A 20,771-nucleotide genomic window follows, 5' to 3' on the forward strand; every position below is an offset into this window, starting at 1 on the left:
TGTTCATGATTACAGATGAAGAATATTATGAAGAATAAACAAGTAAAGTGAAATGCAAATTATTTTCTCCACTAAAAATAGTTTGATCTATTTCCTTCTAGATGTTTTTCCATATACAACCATTTAATTATTCATATGTATGCTGTATACATATTCAGGTATATATATATATTTAATGTGAAGTCTTTGATATATTAGTTATGTTTCTTGAATATTCTAGTTGCTTCTTACTGTGCTGCAAAGCTGCTGCCTCACTGGATAAAAGAGCACACCCACTGCAGCTCACTGCAAAATTAAGAGAACATTGTCCTTCACCTGACTCTGGACAACACATTACGTTTCTGCACTCCCAGTCTTTTCCAATGACAGGATTTTCATGTCTTTTGATCTATACCCAGGGATGGATACAAGTGAGTTGAATTACTATATTGAGCCTTGCAATACCATTATTACCTGAAATGTAGAACTCTTTTGTTGTTGTTGTTGTTTTGTTTTTTTGTTTTTTCGAGACAGGGTTTCTCTGTGTAGCTTTGTGCCTTTCCTGCAACTCACTTTGTAGACCAGGCTGGCCTCGACTTATTACCACTTTTTACCATAGAAAATCTCACAGGCTCTGACTACCAGCACTTAGCTCCTATGTAAATATCAACTCAAAGACATTCTAAAACAGTTACACATTAGGTTCATCTGCCATCATTAGGAAGCTGAGGGAAATTTTCTTCCGCTAACAGTGATGAGAGTAATTTCTTTTCCATTGTTTTTTTCCAAAAGCTATTTCAAGTCTTTTATCCATGGTGGAGGAGTTACTTTACACTGATTTATTTGAGGGTTGTGTGTTCATTCATTTATTGTTAAGTTATTATTTTTGTAGAATTCTTATTACAACAGAGAAACTAAAATCCATGAACTGCATGTTGCCTTTGAGTTCTACTATCTAGAACCCAGAACACAGCCAAACAAGAGAAAGAAGTGTCAATGTCTTGTCAATCTGGGATTCTGAATGTCACTGCCAATGCTGTGAACATTTTCTTAGGCACCATATGAGTCTCAGTTATGTTATCAGCAAGCCAACAGACACGGTTTCTGTTTACTTAAAAGTAGTGGGAAAATCACGCAAGGTAACAACCCCTTGGGTTGTCTCAACTCCCGCTAATATCTCATTCCTCTGCTTCCTTTAGTAGTCTGATCAAATTAAAATATTATTTCCACAACTTTTACTCTTTCTCCACTTATAAAATAAGTCAATAAGAGTGTTCTCTCCATTCCTCAGAGAGTGAGTAAGCAGTAACCTCCATATGGACAGAGCCAGTGTTCACCTGTCTGTCTCCCTGCCAGCTGACATCTGAGGTGAGTTACATAGCACTGGTCACTTCACTTTCCTTGGTTTCTGGGGTACTACAAACTCTTTACTTCTCTACTCTCCACTTCCTGTTTAGTTGCCCCCATAGTGCATTGTCCCGGATATGTTACAATGGACCCCATATAAACACCTTTTGTTTATGTAATAGGCAGCTCAAAAGTGCTGTCTCCCAACTGATCCCTGCAATTCCTTCTGCCCTTTTTTATTTTCTATTTCTGAAAATGACACAAACTATTCATTTAGTGCCTGAGCCTAAATCCTGGGAATTATTCTTTATTCCTATTCTTTTCTTTTTGCTTCATACACAACTCATCACGGATTATGCTGAATTTACCACTAATATAATTTCTCGGATACATTTCTCTTTATCTCCCCTGGTAATTTTCCTTGGATGCCAGCGCCATCTCTCCCCAGCCATGAAGATGTCTTCTTTAACTCTCATGATGACTTAGGCAGTCCTTCCCATGAGAGTCTCAGTGCACCTACCAAGTCAGCATCATGGAGCTGTTAATTTTTGATATGCAGAACCTGTAGCATCCTACAGAACCTGAACAGTCTCCGTTTCCTGGACTTCCTCTCGTTTTCTGAAATTCACTGAATGTATGCACTACAGTTTGCTTTTTGTTCCATAAGCATTCGAGCTCTCTGTCTGCAATGGTCCCTCCCTGTGCAGTCTTCTCTCCCCTGTTTTTTTTTTTTTCCACCACTTAGATCTTGTCTTGAACATTGTAGCTTTTGTTTTTCATACATTCTGACATTGGTCCTATGGCTTCTTAAAAAGGCTTTTAAACTTGGGCTCAGTATAATACATACGTACTAAACTGATTTCCTTCTATCACTCATAATTTCTTGTCATTTACTTTTATTTCACTGGAGTGGTTCACAAACTTAATGAGACAATGTCTTTCTGTTCTTTGATATATGCTACCAACTACTATAATACTGAACATAGTGTAAGTGCTTCAACAAACATTTTGTTGAATGAGTAATGTTATGGGTTGAATCTAAAGTGTTCCCCAAAGGGTTGCTGGTTAAAGCCTTGGTGACAGCTAATGAGGTTTAGAAAAATGATTGGATGATGATTGCTTTAACCTCATAGATGCACCAGTCAATTCACCATTGAAATAATGATTTCGTAGTGATATTGAGGGGTGACAGGCAGTAGGAGTAGATCTTGGTTGAAAGAAATAGGTCACAAAAAGTGGGCCACTGAAGTGTCTATCTTGTTTCTAACTTATTCTACTCTCTCTGTTTCTTGGCCCCCATAAGCACACATGTTCCACCCTGCACTTCTTCCATCACGTTCTACCTCAACAAAAGACCATAGGTATGGGTCCAGTGACTATAGATTGAATCATCTGAAACCTGAATCAAAATAGTCTTTCCTCTTTTAAGTAATTTTTTTAGGTATGTTGTCACAGTGATTAAAAGGTGACTAACAGAAATAGGTATACAAATAATCTGCCACTATAGATGAAAAATAATTGACAATATAATGTGAGCTCTTAGAATTATAATTTCAATGATTATGTAACATTTAAAATGCTTTGGATTTATTTATTTTATATGTATTAGTGCTTTGACTACATGTATGCATGTGTACCATGTACATGCCTGGTGCCCATGAAGATCAAAAGATGTCATCAGGTCCCCTGGAACTGGAATTCCAGGAATGAGACTTGTGAGCTATTATGTATTGCTGGGAATTGTAACTGAGTCCTCTGCAAGAGCAGCCAGTGCTCTCAAATGCTGAGTCATCTCTTCATCCCCTTCATTATAAATATTTTAAAGATGGAAAAAGATAATAGAGAATCACAACAAACCTAGATTTAAACTGAGGACCAGCTTGGCTTTTTTCAATTCCAAAGTAATATAATCCCCTTGCTGGCCTTCACCATGCAAGATTACTCCTTCACTTTCCGAGGTCTTGAATTTCAAAGCAATGACATCTTTGAGTGTTTTCATCTTCTTGTTTCTGAATCGGTAGGGTAACACAACATGACCATCAAAGTTGATAACGTCAGCCCCTGAGAGGAGAGAGAAACACCTCATTAGTCTGGTAGCTTTAGTTAAGCATCCACTTCCAGCTAGTGCCTACTCAGGAAAATGGGAGTTGAATGTTTTCCTGAGAAGTTGGATCCCTGTGCTTTTTCTTTCTTTTTGTTAGTTTACCATGTATCCTAAAGTATATTGACTGGAAAGTTTTGATAAGAATGATCATAACTATATCTATCAATATAGAATTTTATTTCAATTACTATATTTACAATACAAACTCAGTTAATATGAATATGATGGAAATTTCAACTTGGAAATGTATAATTTAGTTAAAAAGAGTAAAGGAAATTAATTAATCCTGTGAGAGTTTCATACAACATGCTTTGATAATATTCACCCCACCTCCCAAATCTTTCCATGTCCAATCCCCTTTCCTACACATACAACCTTGTGTGTGTGTGTGTGTATGTGTGTGTGTGTGTGTGTGTGTGTGTGTGTGTGTGAATTTTTTTTCCATCAAGACCAACTTATATTGACCAAATGTACCTGAATGTGTGGTCTTCTACTGGAGAGTAGTCAACTTACCAGGGGCTACATGCTTACAGAAAACTGTCTCTCCATTTCCCAGTACCTAACTCTCTCAGACTCCATATTGGTCCCTTGCATTTGGAGTGGGGAAATCAGGGTTAATGATTGAGGCTCTACTAATTAAACTTAGATATACTGAGTTACCATCTGTAACTGTGACTGAAATAGAGCTAATTTGAATGTAGGGGATCACATTGGAATTTTCAGACTTGAGGGAGTGTGCAGATCGTGTGTTACACTTGCTTCATCATTGCTACTCATTTCCATAGTCATTTAGTCACTTGTTCAGCAGTAAGAGTGAGAAAGGAATGTGTACTGTCCATGCCTGGGCAATGGGTTTCCACATGATGGAATGGTTCTAGGGAGAATTATGAAAATGTAGATCAAATATTTCTATTGCCAGCAGGGGAGTTGTTATTTTTAAGATATGTTTTGTGAAGATATTTTCAAAATCTCATGCCTGTTACCTTTTAATTTTGAAATTACAGAAAAGTTAGTCAAACTGGGTTGTTCTAGTACCTGAAAATCACAGTTCTGTACAAAGCCAGCCTTTAGGTTATGGGAGTTCTTCCTAAAACACTCCCATGGGAAGATAGCGGGGGGGGGGGGGGGGGGGGGGGGGGGGGGGGGGAAGAAGAGGGAGTTGAAAGCTCACTGGAGAAGTGTTTTCTCATTTCATATTCTGATTTTCTGGCATGTGCTTAGTTCCAGCACCACGGGGAGCAGTTTGATTTGCAGTAATTAGAGTGAGCCATTTGACCAGCTATGTCCCCAATGTGGTGGCAGAGGAGGGGAGGGCTGCTCTTCCTGCCCAGCCCCTTTTGAGTACCACCTCTTATGCTGTTTGTTCTCAACAAAGTGAACAACAGCAACTGTTTCTAACATTATTGAAGACTAAAGGTCTGTTTTCCATAAAGTCATCAATAGCTTTCACATCAATAGCTTTAAAAATCACCAAGGTGATGATTTCACCCATATGCCTTTAAATCAGAGTTGAAACAATGCTGTTTTTACAAGTTCAGAGAGGGGCTAAGGAGATGTCTCAGTGAATAAAGTGCTTGTCATGCAAGCACATAAAAAGCCAGCTGTGGTGGGGCAAGCTTGTAATGTCAGCTCAAGACGGTCAAGATAGCGGAAGCCCAGAGCTTACTGCTTAGCCAACCTTGCTGAAGCTATGAACTCCAGTTTCAGCGACATCCTATCTCAAAAACACAAGGACGAGATTTAGGAAAATTCATGACTTCGGCCTCTGGCTTTCACAGCACAAACATACACACGCACACACATCAGAACACTTACACACATTCAAACAATAAATCCTTAGAGGCATATTAATTAACTGAAAGTTTCAAGAGCCAAACTTCAGCTTGTTCTTTTAGTTTTCTTATAATCAGTGCTGTTGACCATAAAAAGCCCTTCATAATCGTCAGACTCCTGTTCCCACCATCTGCATCACAGGGGTTTATATTAATATAGAGGGTGAAGGAACAATCACTAAGTCTTGGCTTCTACTCACACTGCAAAGCCAATTAAACTAGATCTTAATCATCCATACTGTCATAGCTGAATTCCAGTGGCAATAACTTCATCATCCATGATGAGAGATAAAGGCAAGAAAAACGGTACCCGATATTCTATTCAGAGCTCAGGTTGAATTTATAATCCCACAGTTGGTAGAAATTCCTTTTTGTCTTGAAAAGTGGATAAATGAAAAGCATAAGAAGGGAGTCAGTTATGACCTCTGGAGAGTAATTTTGCCACCAGCTTCCTATCAGTGACAATTGAATAATAGAGCCATCGTTGTTTTATATGCCTTCTATATATATTAATTGTGACATATAATGCTTCTCATTCAGATCGCAGGAAGCAAATGTCCCTTCAGCCTAGATAGAGGCAAGAAATCTCTACCTTTATATGTTCATATAAGTGGAAATCTCTATGCCGTGCCAGGAAAAGAGGAGTGATTGGTGCAAATGTGGATGCTTTCCTGCCTCACACTTAGCACAAGGGGGACGTGTGACAGAGAGAATGGGTGTGGTTTATTGCCTCCAGACAGGCCTATAGTATTGATAAAAATCATGAAGGGAAGTTATTCACACTGCCCGGCCTCATTTTACCTATAATAAGTCCTTAGTGGTGAACTGAAAAACTGATAAAATGATCTTCAAGCCAGACCTCCTACATTACAAAGTCAAATCTGTTCCTCTATGAATAGTTTAAATTCTTTTGAAATATCCACATACTCTCTTGTGAGTGTGAGTGGAGAGCTAGTTTGGAAATTATAAAACTCCCTGCAATGATCTGTGTAACGTAATTTATACTTAAACACCTATCATATTCCTTTAAAAGAGTCTGGAATGTTGTATAATAATGCAAATAACACCCACCACAGATTAGTTCTATTCCCTATGAAAAATAAATTAGAAATTCACTTGAAGTCTAATAATATGTTGCGCTTATTTTAGGACAAGCTGATTTTTTTTCTATGATTCTGATTACTTACACTCCCTAAAATTAAGATTTTTCTGCAGTGATTAAATATGTGTGGTTGAACTGTTTAAGCAATCTGAACAACAATAATGGCTATTCAAAAGTGAATGCCAAATCATAGTGTTTCCACAATTTTGCTTCTAACAATAACTCAGGGAGCTGGGAGTGTGCCCAACTCATCAAATCCTCGTGCAATGAGGCCGTTCTTGTTTTGTTAATTGGGCTGTGGGTTTTTACTCTCTGAATTTGTATAAGATGTTCTGGAGAATGTTTACCATGTGAGCACTGGAATATTATTTTAAAATACCTTGGATATATTTCTACCCAAAATAAGTATATTGTTTCAAAATTACATAATGCATATTAAAAGTAGAGTGTAAATCCTGGTAAAAAGAGATAAGGTATTGTTAATGATCAGTAGTTTGTTCAAATGTTAGACTTTTATATTTTATCTACCAAGCTATGCATCTATCTAATATAAAGTGAAGCATAATCTACACATTACACACACACACACACACACACACACACACACACACACACGTATAATATAATATATGTACAGTTTGTGTATTAAACATGTATATAGATATAAAATAACATGGGTTGTTGTATATACTATAGAGAATATAATATTGCATATTATATATACATATTATACATTATTTATGTTTATATGTACTAATATATAACAATATTTGTGTGTGAAAAACTACATATATAATCATATTAGAATTCATAATAAATAAAGACCAAGTCACTTCAAAAGCCTGAAATACATTTCTTTTTTTTTTTTTTTAATCAAATTTTTTTATTTGGTGGGGGTGTTTTGAGACAGGGTTTCTCTGTGTAGCTTTGTGCCTTTCCTGGAACTCACTCTGTAGCCCAGGCTGGCCTCGAACTCACAGAGATCTGCCTGGCTCTTCCTCCCCAGTGCTGGGACTAAAGGCATGTGCCACCACCGCCCGGCTGAAATGCATTTCTAAAGCTAAAGTTTAAAAATACAAGATGGGTTATGGGAGGAATTTAGAAAGGTTTAGAGATTCTGGCTAGAAACAGCTAAGAATGATGATGGCAGGACTTAGTGAATGAGTTTAGTGGGACTTCAGAAGACAAGAATGCTAAAAGAAATGTGGATAGTCAAGGGCAGCTTCAAGAAGTTTCAGGTGATAAAACAATGCCTATTGGAAATTGGACTAATAGTCATTTGTGTTATATCTTGCAAAGGATTTGTCTATATTTTGCCCATGTCTCGAAGATTTGAGTGAGGTTGAATTAAAAAGCAATGGATTAATTAATTTGATCTGATAAATCCCATATGAGCATAGCACTCAAGCTGTTGCGTGGTTATTGCTGGCTGCTCTAGCCATGTTCACAATGTGAGTTGGGAATAACGTAGTTGAAAGTGTGAAATGCATGGAATCAAGAAACGACCTTGAGTGAGGGCTCCTGCCACTGCATCCAAGACCCATGGATGTTTCACTCTAGCCTCTGTGGCTTTTCATGTGGACTTGACACAATTCTAACCGTGTTCCTTCAGATCGTCAGTATCAGATGGAATTGCTGAGGCTTCCAGTGTATTGGCCTAAGTGTCTACCTGGTTCTTTCCTCTCAAGTGTGATAGCCATTATTGACTTAACCAGCTTCCTGTAGTGTAGCCCATTTTCTACATCCTGGTTCCCTAAAGAATCTTGAACAATGAAGCAGTTTTCATTCTTTTCCTTCTTAGTGCTGGGTTTATGTAAAGATTCTTGTCGAGTGCCAGCTAGTGGAAGTCAGTCCCTTCAGTTTCTGCTTATCTGGGATAGACTTTATTTCTTCTAATATTTAGATGGAAAAATGATAGTAATGGTCTTCTTGGGAGATAAGTTGGGATTTCTTGGCTGTTTGTTTCTTTTCTTTCAGCACTTTTAATATATTTTCCATTTTGTCTTGGCTTGTAGATTTATTTTTCATGAGTGATGGTACAACTCGAATAGGCCATTAGTTGTAGGACTTAATATTTTTCTCTTTCTGTTTTCCAGGTTTTTTCATTATCCATGATTTTTTGACAGTTTCACTGTCCTGTGCTTTGGTGACTATCTACTTTGGCTGATGCTAACCGAGGTTCTTTCAGTTGTGTCTGTATACCTATGTCTACTTGCAACTTGATGAAGATTTTAAGCCATTATTTAACTTTAATGAAATAGATTTTCAGTGTTTCCTCTTTTTATTTTTCGAATTCTTAAAATTTGTGTTTGAACACTTGATAATGCCCCATATGTTATACAATCCTTCTTCATCCTTTTAACTTTTTCTCCCTATTTCTCTCTCACCGTTCCTATTTTCCTATTTTGTTGACAATGTTAATTCAATGGCTTTATCTCCAGTTACTAAAAGTATTTCTTTAGTTAAATCTGATCTTCTGAAAAGGCTCTCTTTCATATCTTTCATTTCATTGATTGGGATCTTATTTCTCATATCCCTGATTCTCTTTTTATGATTTATTTCTCTGTAGTGAAATTTGAATTCATTTGCTGCACTACCTGCCCACATTCTGGTACTGTTCATACATTCTCTTCTGAAAAACTACTGAACTGAAAATCAATAATCAGGATAATTAAAGTGTTTTTTTCAAATAGCTAATAGATATACTTCAAATTAGGATATGTTTCTAAATAACTGTACTTCTTTCAAAACTTTTTATTTCCTTTTTATTTTATTGTTTTCCAATATCTGAACACCTGTATAATTGTCACTTACATACATTCAATGAAGTTAGTTCCTGGATCTGAACTGCATGAATGAATGCTTACTTTGGTCTTGGAGACACATGTTGTCTGGGATTTCTGGTGAGCAGCCAGGGCACCAAAGCTGTAGATTGGCCAGGCAACATACACTAGATTCCATTGGTATTGTTTAATTGTTATTATGGGTTATGACTGTGTTACAGATCTACAGTGCTTATACAGGAGTCCCCTCAGTTCCTGATGCATTGATGTAGGAAAGACAGGGATCTTGGCACAGTCTACAATTCCATGGATAGTGGAGAAGGTCCTTTATTAGGTTTTGCTCATGGATCATAGGCCACAAAAAAGTCCCAAGGGAAGTTGAAGCTATGTGCACAGCTCTCACTCAGCCTGCAGTTTCTATATACTGAGTTGCTTCCACCCAATGATATGCTCCCAAGTTCAAGTCATGCCAGCCTATGCCAAGTTCTAAGCAAAGGTACCAAATAGCAGTGAGTGTTGTGAGAATGTAGGCTCCATGTGTTGGAGAGGTCTAGAATGGGTACCATCTTCAGAGCATAAGAGTCACCGTAGTTTGATTTTATGACTGGTCTTATTTGCATTTTCCTGCTTACCTTAGTAATTGAATACAGGTTCCCTCCCATAAGGAGCCATAGCTAGAATGGCTAGAATTGAAATGGCTTTACACTTCTTCCTAACTTTTGGGTTTGGTTTTGGTATTATTTAGGTCTTCTATCACTCCTTTATTGATTCAGAGAGTATTTCCTCCCTTTCATTCCTCAAATGTAGTTTCTCTTTTGTTACTCTGATTCTTTTCTCTTGCAGAGTCACATAGAAAATACTTCTTTCTTTCACCATTGGTCCCCTCTTCTCTATAAAGTTTACACTCCAATACCCAACTGCCTAGAAGACTGATCCACACGGATATTCCTGGTGTATATCTTTCTCTACTTGTCAAGTATGTAATTCCTTGTATGGGCTTCCTTGCCCTTGCTCTTGTATATAATATCAAGTCACTTAAACTGGAGAGCTAGAACTTTTCTGAGGTCCTCTATTTTCCCCATCTCATATTATAGCTACTTCAAGTCCTGGGCAATGTAGCACTTTTCAAGTTTCAAATTCATAGATTACCTTTATATATCATAATACAGCTGCCTCATTCTTGGTAATATACATTGTATTTGCAAACTTAAAGGAATACTTCCCATACTCCTGCCTGTTAACCCTTGCATTGTCTCTCTAGAAGCTGGAAACACTTTCCTGATATGAACACTTTTGCCAAGAAAAAGAAAATCTAAGTTGCATAATGTATATTGTAAAATCTTTATAGCAACTCTTGCCTTCACCGACTGTCTCAATATTTAGAGCACATTCCTCATTGTGTGCTAAGGTAAGATACTAAACCAACTGAAACTCTGGTTGAGGTTGTGGGAGTCTCCACCAGAATTGACATGTTGTCTTCATTTGGTTACATTTCAGCCATTGTCCAACTCTTGGAAAAAAACTCACCTACTAGAAAGTTTGTCTATATAAGACAGTGCTGGCCTGATGTCCCATTAGAACTTGCAGAAATCGTGGCATCACTCTTTAGGTTGTACTGAAACTATATTGCTATGGTCCCATTTCCTCTGGGGGTATTACATTCTAAGGCACAGACCTTGTATCATTACACTTTGCATTCTTAGCATAATAAGCTCTTCTTAAATTGATCTAAATAGAATGTGTCTTTGAAATATCAAGGCAAAATAAGAATTGCATTATGTTCCTGCATCCTTACAAACATCCTTACATACAAGGTTCTATGAAGTTAATATTCTAAGGTAGCTCTAAATATCATGTAAGAATATGTATTTGGTTAAATATTGTATCTGCAGGCTTCTATATAAATAGTTTAAAATGAATTATAGTAGTTATGCTCATATAGTAATTGTTTAGAATTCAAAGGCTTAGACATTTAACTTGTACATGAGTTTTATTATAACACATTTTTCTTTTAATTGAATGCATTGGAGAGAAACTTACTTGTTGCGAGATTAAAGTTGGCAAGCTTATTAAGATAATCTTTCAACACGGTTATTAAGTTACTAAGACATTCCTTTAACACAGTTATTTTGGACTAAATTAAGATTAAATATTTATTGACATTCAGAGGAAAGATGGATTTGTTCCTGTATATATTTTATTATTATTGATTTACTTCATGAAAATCTATAATGTGCAATGACTTATGAGTAGTTCATTATGTGGTTGGCTCATTGAACCCAAACTAGACACAGAAAAAATGTTAGTAAATTTTGAAATCACATTACCAAAATTCCATTATTCAATATTAAAAATAAAAAAGAAACTCAAATTGCCCTCTGCTTTCTAAAATGGTCATTCACATGCATGTACATTGTTATAGATACCACCTCCTACTTTCTCTCCCACCACTAGCAACTCATAGGACACCTGGAAAGCAGAACAATCCTTTTTCTAAGAATATTATAACTCTAATGCATCTCATAATGCATAAGTAATATGAACTTTCTGAAAATTAGCAAAATTTTCATTTGTAGAAAATCCAGATGGAAGATATATTTCATTATATTTTTGTAAATCAAAAAGACAAACAAATTGGAGTTGCTTTTTCTGTGCTAACGTTACTGCTCAGCAAAAAGAATTTTTGCAGCGTTGACTCTGCAAAAGTCTATGTTTCTGCCAGGAAAAGATTGTCTAGATTGTGAGCTCCAATTAAAGGTCACAAAATCAATGTATGAAGCAGGCATCAGGTAGATTCTCAGAGCCCCTTTTGATTCAAAGGACTCCTAGCATGCGCTTGGGGTTGTTTTTCCTAAAATGTTACTAGTTCCATTTAAAAGATCACTCTCAATACCATCATCTAAATCTTAATGCTGTAGATGGAAAGATAGGATTCTGGAGAAATGGAGCAATGAAACTTGTTTTGAGGCATTATTACCATAGAATATCATTAATGTTGAGGAAAACATCAATACTTCCTATTAACAAAAGAGGAGAGATGGAAAGAAGGAATGGAGTCCAGTGGTAGCCTCTCTAGATATTTCTTGATGTGTTAGTGGTTCGCTTCCAATTCGCTGTCTAAGTGTCCTCATTCTAGTGCTTTGACATGGAGGTCTGGCTGATCCTGGAGAACCACTCTTCCTGGAGTTAGATAAGTCTTCAAGCACACACCCCAAATGCAAAACATTCCTGGAGGATTTGCAACCCACATGCCATTTTTATTGAAAGCACATGTTCTGAGCCACTATCCACCTTCCATAATTATCTCAAGATCAGGTGCCTGACAACTAGGTACAACTCCAAGGCACTAGAGCCCACTGGAAATATTCCGTCTAGCCAAATTCATGTCTGCCTTCAGTCCTTACTCATTTCTATGGAAACTATAAGGAACTCTGTAAGTCATATTATACGCTGACAGGGCTGTTGAATCACTGTAGCCCTGTTTCAACTGACCCAGTGTTGAAGTTTGCACCCTCCTCTTGGGAAACAGGGAATAATAAACTGTCTTTTAAGTGTAATATATCCAGTCATACCAGGCTGACCTTACTCTAGTTCACATTTCTTCTTCAACATTTTAAAAATAGCATTTATAGAAAAATCTCATAATTTGTAGGGAAAAAAAAAGAGAAAAATGCAAGTTTTGATGAAATAAAAAAAGAACCTTGGAGTTGTTGGCAAGATACTTCACAGATCTGCAAATAAGTCTTTTAAAGTAAATTTTCAGAAACCACCATTAGATATCTCCTTAAAAACTAGCATTCACTGAAATATCTTGGGCATGCACACATACAACCTTAGGGTTTACTTGGGACTGTTGAGAAAAATGTGTTTTTTGAAGATTTATTTTATTTGTGTGAACATGGATATGCATGCCTGCCTCATTTTGCAGGTGCCAGTGGAGGCCAGAAGAAAGTGTCAGTTTCCCTGGTGCTGGAATTACAGGAAGTTATTAGGTGCTCCCTGTGGGTGCTAGGAACCAAACTTCAGTCCTCTAGAGTAACAACAAATAACATTAACTGCTGAGCCATCTCTCCCACTTTAAAAGGGGTAAATTTTAAGAAAGAAGTAAGAAATGAGATTCATTGTGTATTAAAAAAAGAATTCAAGTATAGATGAGCTAAAGCAGATAGAGGAAAATAACATGCCAATTGTTTTGAAGAGCTCAGTTCTACATGACTTTAGTACAAAAGTCTCATGTGTTACAGGTGAGGTTGCAGAAGACCTCATGCTACCTATGGAAAATGTTTGCCTATGGGTGCAATCATGGCATCTGAAGCAGAAGGAGCATGCTCAGGTTTGTATCTTAGAGAGGTAAACACAAGCCTCCTGGGAATGGTGGGAGATGGGACACAGGAAGAGACAGCAAAATTCAGCAATGAAGAAGCTGAACTCTATGAATGTGAACAATGACCACACTGATCCATAACTCAAGTGATGCCCAGGACAGCTGTGAGAGTGCACAGCTTTCTGCTGATGCCTTTTCTCCTGCTCAGAATTTCAGTATGATAAAATTCTTCATTCTTAAGAACTAAAGAATTTCAAATGAGTATTTCCAGTAATAGTTAGTCTGAGTGTTGAATAAACTCAGTACTACAAAGGCTTAATGGAATAGAATATACCCTTAATGAAGGTCAGAATTTACTCTCCAAAGCACTAAATACAGGCCATTGATGGCTCTGTGGGTAAAATGGCTTGCTGTGTAAAGGTGCTTATCCGGCACCTTGAATTCTGTTCCTAGAACCAACAAAAAAGTAGAATGAGAACTAACTCTGCAATGTTGTTCTAGGACCCTCTACACAAATTAATAAATAATAATAACCATAATAATCTTTAAATTTAAAAATTTTAAATATTTTAATTCACTTAACTGTCTTAATTGGTAAACAGAATTTTAGAGATTTATCCCTTGTTTAGCTAACCCATATTCCTGTGCTCTAGGCTGTCATGGTGTCAAAACTATAAAAAAATAAACAACAACAATTAAACAAAGCTTACCCCTTTAAAATTATAATCTTGATACTGTCCCAATTGGTATGCACAAACAACTCCCACAAATTTTCATGAAACCATTGCAATATATAAGAATTAACTAGTGAACAATCTTAAGCTTTTTTCTTCTATTTTCTTGAAAACTAAATGAGTTGATACAATTTACTCCTCTCTGCGAGGGACTGAACATATGTTCAGTGTGTTGTGGACTTGTTTCTATGGTGTTGTACATCAGCACTACGTTTATGTGTGGTTTGATTTCATATACCTTTGGGTGGAACTTACCTCAAGCATAAAATAGGACGAAGGAAGCTCATAATGCACACATGCTTTGAAATAATGTGCTCTCTCCTATCTGCCAGAGTGGGCTCTGTCCTGCCTGTCAAAGCTCTAAATGGTTCTCTACGGCCTGGTCATCCTCACACTTCAGTGGCTTGGGCACTAGAGAAAAGCTGATTCACTATGAACTTGGTTGCTGTCCATTACTCTGTAACACCTGCATACTCACATGGGCCCTGGTGAGCAGGTTGAATTAATTTATTTCTACAAACAAGTAATGTTCCTGCCACTTGACCAGAGAACCAGCCCCAACAAGGATAAAATAAATTGGTGTTCCTGAAATAGACCTTACAACTTTAGCTTGCAAAGGAGACGGGCAACTTGGGCAAATTGTTGGCTTCCTAAAATCATGTAGCTTTGTGGAGGTGTCTCCCTCGCCTTTCAGTTTTGAATCAGATCTGGGTAACAGAGATACTTCTTTCTGATTATCTATCACCATGGAAAAGAAACTGGTATAATGGCTAAAATCTTTGACCAGAGTGGAGAATCGAGAGTGTGTGGGATGTGCTAAGCTTGGTAAGGGGACAATCTTTATTCATTTGTAACTACTGAAGGCATACAGTAATGCTGGTGTTATTTGAATGTTACAGAAGACCATTTTGTTTTGTTTTGTTTTGTTTTCAGGAGAAATCATATCTTGAGTCTTGCACATAACTTGACTTAGTTACCAGTTTGAAATATAGGATTTAAAATTTAAAGTTAATGCTAGAGTTTAATTAAGACTTTTGAAATTGCTGGGATGGGATGAATGCATTTTGCATATGAGAAGGGTGTGAACTGGGGATGCTGAGGAGAGAATGCTCTGATTTTTGTGATCCTTACAAAATATTGTTGCATAAAGCTAAAAACTGATGTGATAACTTCAAGAGGTGAGGGCTCTGGAAGGCAATTAGGTCATCAGCATATAACCCTCATGATTGGCATCAGTGTTCACACAAGGGCCTCAGAGTTCCTTGGTCCTTTCACTACATGAAAACACAATGAGATGACACCTATGAATTGGTAATGTCTCAGCTAGCCAGCCTCCTAAGTTCTTGGCTAGGACTTCTCAGGCTGGCAAATGTTAGAAACATGTTATATGCCATCTTTGTTCTGTAGTATTTTGCTACTTATTACAACCTGAACTAAGAGAATAACTACCAGATATATCCAATTATTTATTATGCTCTGGTCTGGATCCTCAGATTTACTTACTTGCTGAAGAAATTGTTCATAACTACTAAAACAACATTAATATCATGCCAGCATCTGTGTGCAGAGTTGCAAAAAATTGGGTCATCCAAGATGTATCCCATAGGAGATGAAAAAGGCCAGGCTCTGTAGCCAGGTTTCAGCTCTTGCACTACCAAGAGGGTGCTTCCTATGATCTATTCAACACGACACTTTAGACAACCCTGTGCTTTCTGGAGGGGAATAGAGTGATTGTTCTGATTGTTCAAGATACCTACATCTCATGTGGGAGAGGTCTGGTGGGAACTTCTCATCACGAGAAAGCTGTGATGGTCTTATAGTTTGTGCTACATATGCTTTATTCACCCTGAGTTCAGCACTTGTTCATCTCATTCAATGGAAATGAAGCACAATGGAGACTATGTAAGGTACCTTTAAGACCATGTGACACATTGATTGGTAGATAAACACGTAGTGACCTGATGCTCTTAGGAACCCGATCATGTGTTTCCCCTGAAAGCCTAGGCTTGGGTCTGTACTGGCAGATTCATGTGTGTGTGTGTGTCTCTTTACATGTGGCGACAGTGAACAGTGAACATTTCAAACAGTTGTTTTTAAATGGGGACTACAGAACCATCTCAAGTGCCACAGAAATCTTAATGAAAACATAATAAGATATTTAAATGAGCCTTGAAGATCACGATCAAACATCTGTGATTTTCTTCATAAATGTATGGAATGGTGCAGCCATGTTGCTCATTTGGTAGAGTGCTCTCCTAGAATGCAGGGACCCATGGGTTTGGTTCTTAGCATCATGTGATCTAGTTATGGTGTTGCAGTCAAGAGGACCAGAAGTTTCAGTTCATCCTTGGCTAACTAGCAACTTTGAAGATAGCCTGGGCTACGAAAACCAATATTATATAAAAGAGTAAAATGTCACTGTTATTCCATTTATTTATACCCACGTCTGGACACACATTTTAGTCCATGTGCCCTGAAGCTTAGCTTATAACCTCAAATCCCCCATTTTTTATGTAGTTACTGCCATATAAGTATATGGATTGTATATTCCATTTTTAAATTCATTAATTACTTTACAAACAAGAAATCTAGTTTTAGTTATACATGTATGTATAAAATCTCAGGTGCTCAGAGAATCACAGAACACAAGTTACATCCTCTGAGTTTTATTTTTTGTGAGGGAGGGTACAAAATGTTCTTTTACTTAGTTAATTATTTTATTATTGTTTACTATTTGTGACTTTATTAAATATATTGTGTGCTAAGATTTCAACATGAAAACACAGATTTTTATTGAGTCTTTTAGAAATAGAACATTAATCTGTAGCTTCTCAAAGCCCTAAATTAATTTAAGATGACATATAATTGGAAGTTAACACCTAATAATTTAAGAATTTTAGATATTCTTTTGTATAGTTTATATTGTGAATGTCTTTTTCTGCCACAAATCAAGGAAGAAAAATAAAAACCTGCCCTATCAGAGAAATTGGAAATCCACTGATGATGTTGCAGAATTCTGTAGCTTCAAGAATAGAGATTCAGATCATATAAGAGCAAAAAATACCACAAATCCATATTAATTTTAGTGAAGTGTTTTGGGATGTTATTAGGAAAGAGACTGAATTTGCAAATAGGACACATTTTTGTACAGTGTCTGCACATCTTATTTTCTAAATTTGATGGCTTTTTTTGCAGTTTAGGTCAATCCTAGCAATTTATACACTTCCCAAGCCATGACAGATTTAATTCCATTACACATGCCATTTATAGTAGAGTGGTAAAGTCTTTAAAATGTCAATGATCAAGTTTCTGTTAATGTAGACCCAGAAGCACAGCATGTGTCTTCTTTCTTGGTATAAATGCTGTGCTGAGGTAGAAAATTTGTCAGAAATTAAAATGATGGTCTCATGACCCTTAAGTTAGTAGCATCCTACTCACTCCAAGAGCTGCAGAGGAGCCCTGCTGTGAGCTGGTAACCTGGCTCTCACCAAGGCCAGTTCACCCCTACAAAACCAATTCCCTCCAAGAGCCTGTGAAATGAGGGAAAGGAAAACATAATCCTTAGCTCCCTCTGAGCTCCCAAGGTTATTGTCCTTTATTCTCAGAGTAACCTGACCAAGTGTACAAAGAACTGAGCACATATTTGATTTGGGGGTTTTAAGTTGAATTTCAAAGTGGTATAATTCAAAATTTCAGAGAATTTCTTCTCTATTTCCTCACATTCCATCACTATTTCAACACCTTATCAATTGGACTTCCATAAAGTCAATTTTAAAACATCAAACTCACTGACATTGAAATATTTTTTTCAAATGTCACTTTGGATGTCAGTGTTCACTGCTTCACTTGACTGAGTCTGGAATACCCTGGGGGATGGGCCCCTGGGTAAACCCACAAGGGATTATCTTAATGATTTGAATTAGTGTGAGATGGTTCCCTAAGCAGGTTATTCTGGCTTGTATAAAATAGAAAATGGAGAAAGCAAGCTGAGCAATGAATGCTAGTACTTCCTCGTTCTTGACTGTGGATGCCATGTGACCAGCTGCCTCAAGCTCCTGCTGCTGTGAGTTTCCCACCATTCTTGTGCGTGGGAATTTTGAGCAGAATAAATCCTTTATTACTTAATTTGCTTTAGTCAGATGATTTTATCATAGTAATAGGAAAAGAAACTAAGACAGCCACAATTTATAAATTTGAGTGCAAAATATATTCTAAATACCACATGACTTTTTTTTTTCAAGGAGAATACAAACGTTAAACCTTTTTTATGTTGCAGTTCTTATGAGTGGTCTAATAAATGATTTATAAGTATGAATATATTAAATATATTCATAGAGTCTTATGATTAAAATAGACATAAATTTTGGAAGATAAATTATTTTAATTCTCAAACATGGAAAAATTAATCTAAGTGAATTAAAGAAGACATTCTGTGCCCGTTACCTGGGGCTAGTGAGAATGGAGCTGTGGCATTAAACAGTTATAAAACGAATGAATCACTCCTGTCAAGTGGCTTTCCCTTTTTGCATAAGCAACCTAGCACACAGCACAGCTATTTTTATAAATATCAGAGACTCATATCATACTTGCTTTTCTATCTTTCTTTTTGAAATCAGGATCACACTGAAGAGCAAGATGCTGTATTTTCCCTGCTACAGACCTTGGTTCCCAGTAGTTCAGAGTTGACAGAGAGATTTAGTTAAGTTTTTCAAGGTTTTGTTTTGTGACTTGGCCACCCTATGACCTTTGAGAATTACAAAGCTCTGCTAAATATAGTGCTCTCTAGAGAACTCTGTAGAGAATCAACACACAGCTCAGAACACACTACCTGCACAGCACAAGCAGACTTCCATTAGTTGTTACTCTCATCATGAGTTACTTCTTAGCTTAACTGACATGAAATTCTATGGGTTCTAATGCACCCTCACTCAGACCTGAGAGAACAGAATCAGGTTTGTACCGTAACATTAGGGATTTGGGATGAATTGAGGCATCTTGCTTACTGTATAGGTAACTTTATTGTTCATACTTTTGCTGACTCTCCGGATGCAGCTTATTTTCTCACAAATGAGAAGGGAGAAAAGTACAAAGAAATAAAGTGCAGGGAAACAGATGTAATTTGGACTGCTCTGTCTTCACTGCTCACTGTAATGAATACCATTTCGCGGCACATGGATTTGGAGACCTGCCACGGCCCCTCTTGGTACCTGGGGTTGCAGAGCAAAGCTGATGGCACTAGGTCCAAACATTCTCAAGAATATATTCAAATCCATCCTCTGGGATTTTATACACACTGCCATCCCAGCACCCTTCATTTCTTGATAGCTTGTGAATTTGCTACCCAGAAAATGACGAAGACTGAGGTACAAGAACCCGCCAGCATAACCTCTAGTTTTGAATGACATGTTCACTGTGATCCATTTTTTGTAACTTTAAATTATCAAATTAGTTAACTCCACCCTAAAGCCTAGGTTTACAACTGTCAGCCTTTCAGTTTTTATATTTTATAACTAAATTTGCTGAGATTCCAAAGACTTTAAGATGAAGAAATACCTCTTTACACCACAGGCAAGAATCACAGTTGTCACAGTTACGTAAGAGGATAGCAGAGTTAAAACATGAACTCAGCTTTTTGATACCACTACACCTTTCAAAGGGTTTTCCCTACTTCTTTGACAACATTTTCTCCTCCTAAAGAGCAAAACAGTTGTTTCCAACAGAACCCAAATCTGATGGAATTGGAAAATCACTGTGTGTTTTATGAGAGAAAGCCCACAGGGATATTAACCGGGGCTTTGTCAAAGGGAGTGTACTTTCTCGTTGCATTGCTTGGCTGTCTTTCCCTATTCGTTTGACTATATCCCTTGCTGGATGTGTCTCTTGCTTCCTTGTTTCCTTACACATACTGATTTCTTTTAAACTCATTCTCAATGTTAAAACTTTCTCTTCCAAAATTTGTTAAGCCCCAAGAAAGGCCTTTCTTTCCTGTCAAAATGTGATTTGATATTTTCATGGTGTTCTCATGAAATGCCCTTTAATAATGCCCCCACTACCTTTTTTTTTGCCCATTGAGTTAAGCCATTGATTAGTATTAGAGTTCAAAAGGCTTTAATAAATTTCTCTCTGAACTTCCAGTAAGAAACTACTTTTGGTGCCATACCTCAGTGGGTTTTCTCCCATTTCTAACCGTGTTGAAAAGAAGCTCTGGTGTCTAACTACACATTTTCTTTTCCTAAAAAAATTATTTCTTTGATTTTTTTAAGATTATGATATAATTACACTCTTTCCCCCTTCCCTTTCCTCTCTCCAAACCCTCACATATATCACTCCTTGCTCCCTTCAAATTTATGGCCTCTTTTTCATTAATGACAGCTACATACATTTATTCCTTAAATACGCAAGTACAACCTGATCGGTCTGTATAATGCTACTTGTACGTATAGATTCAGGGTTGATCAGTAGTATTGAATTTCCAATTTGTGGGCACATTATCTTGAAAAACAAAACCTATGGGGTTTAGAAAGCTTTGTGTATGTGTGTGGGAAGGGGAGGAGCACTATGTAATT

The 20,771-nt window shown here is 37.0% G+C and overlaps 1 protein-coding gene across 1 annotated transcript in view; it reads right to left on the reverse strand.

The window, feature by feature from the left end:
* Positions 1-20,771, reverse strand: part of Cntnap2 (contactin associated protein 2) — a 2,081,518-nt gene that overhangs the window by 1,200,095 nt on the left and 860,652 nt on the right. The window contains exon 5 of the mRNA XM_042273149.2: positions 3,184-3,387. Within this exon, the coding sequence (XP_042129083.1) occupies positions 3,184-3,387 (204 nt within the window). The remainder of the gene's footprint in view (positions 1-3,183; positions 3,388-20,771) is intronic.

Source organism: Peromyscus maniculatus, chromosome 3 (assembly GCF_049852395.1).
Source record: "Peromyscus maniculatus bairdii isolate BWxNUB_F1_BW_parent chromosome 3, HU_Pman_BW_mat_3.1, whole genome shotgun sequence".
Taxonomy (NCBI): Eukaryota; Metazoa; Chordata; class Mammalia; order Rodentia; family Cricetidae; genus Peromyscus; species Peromyscus maniculatus.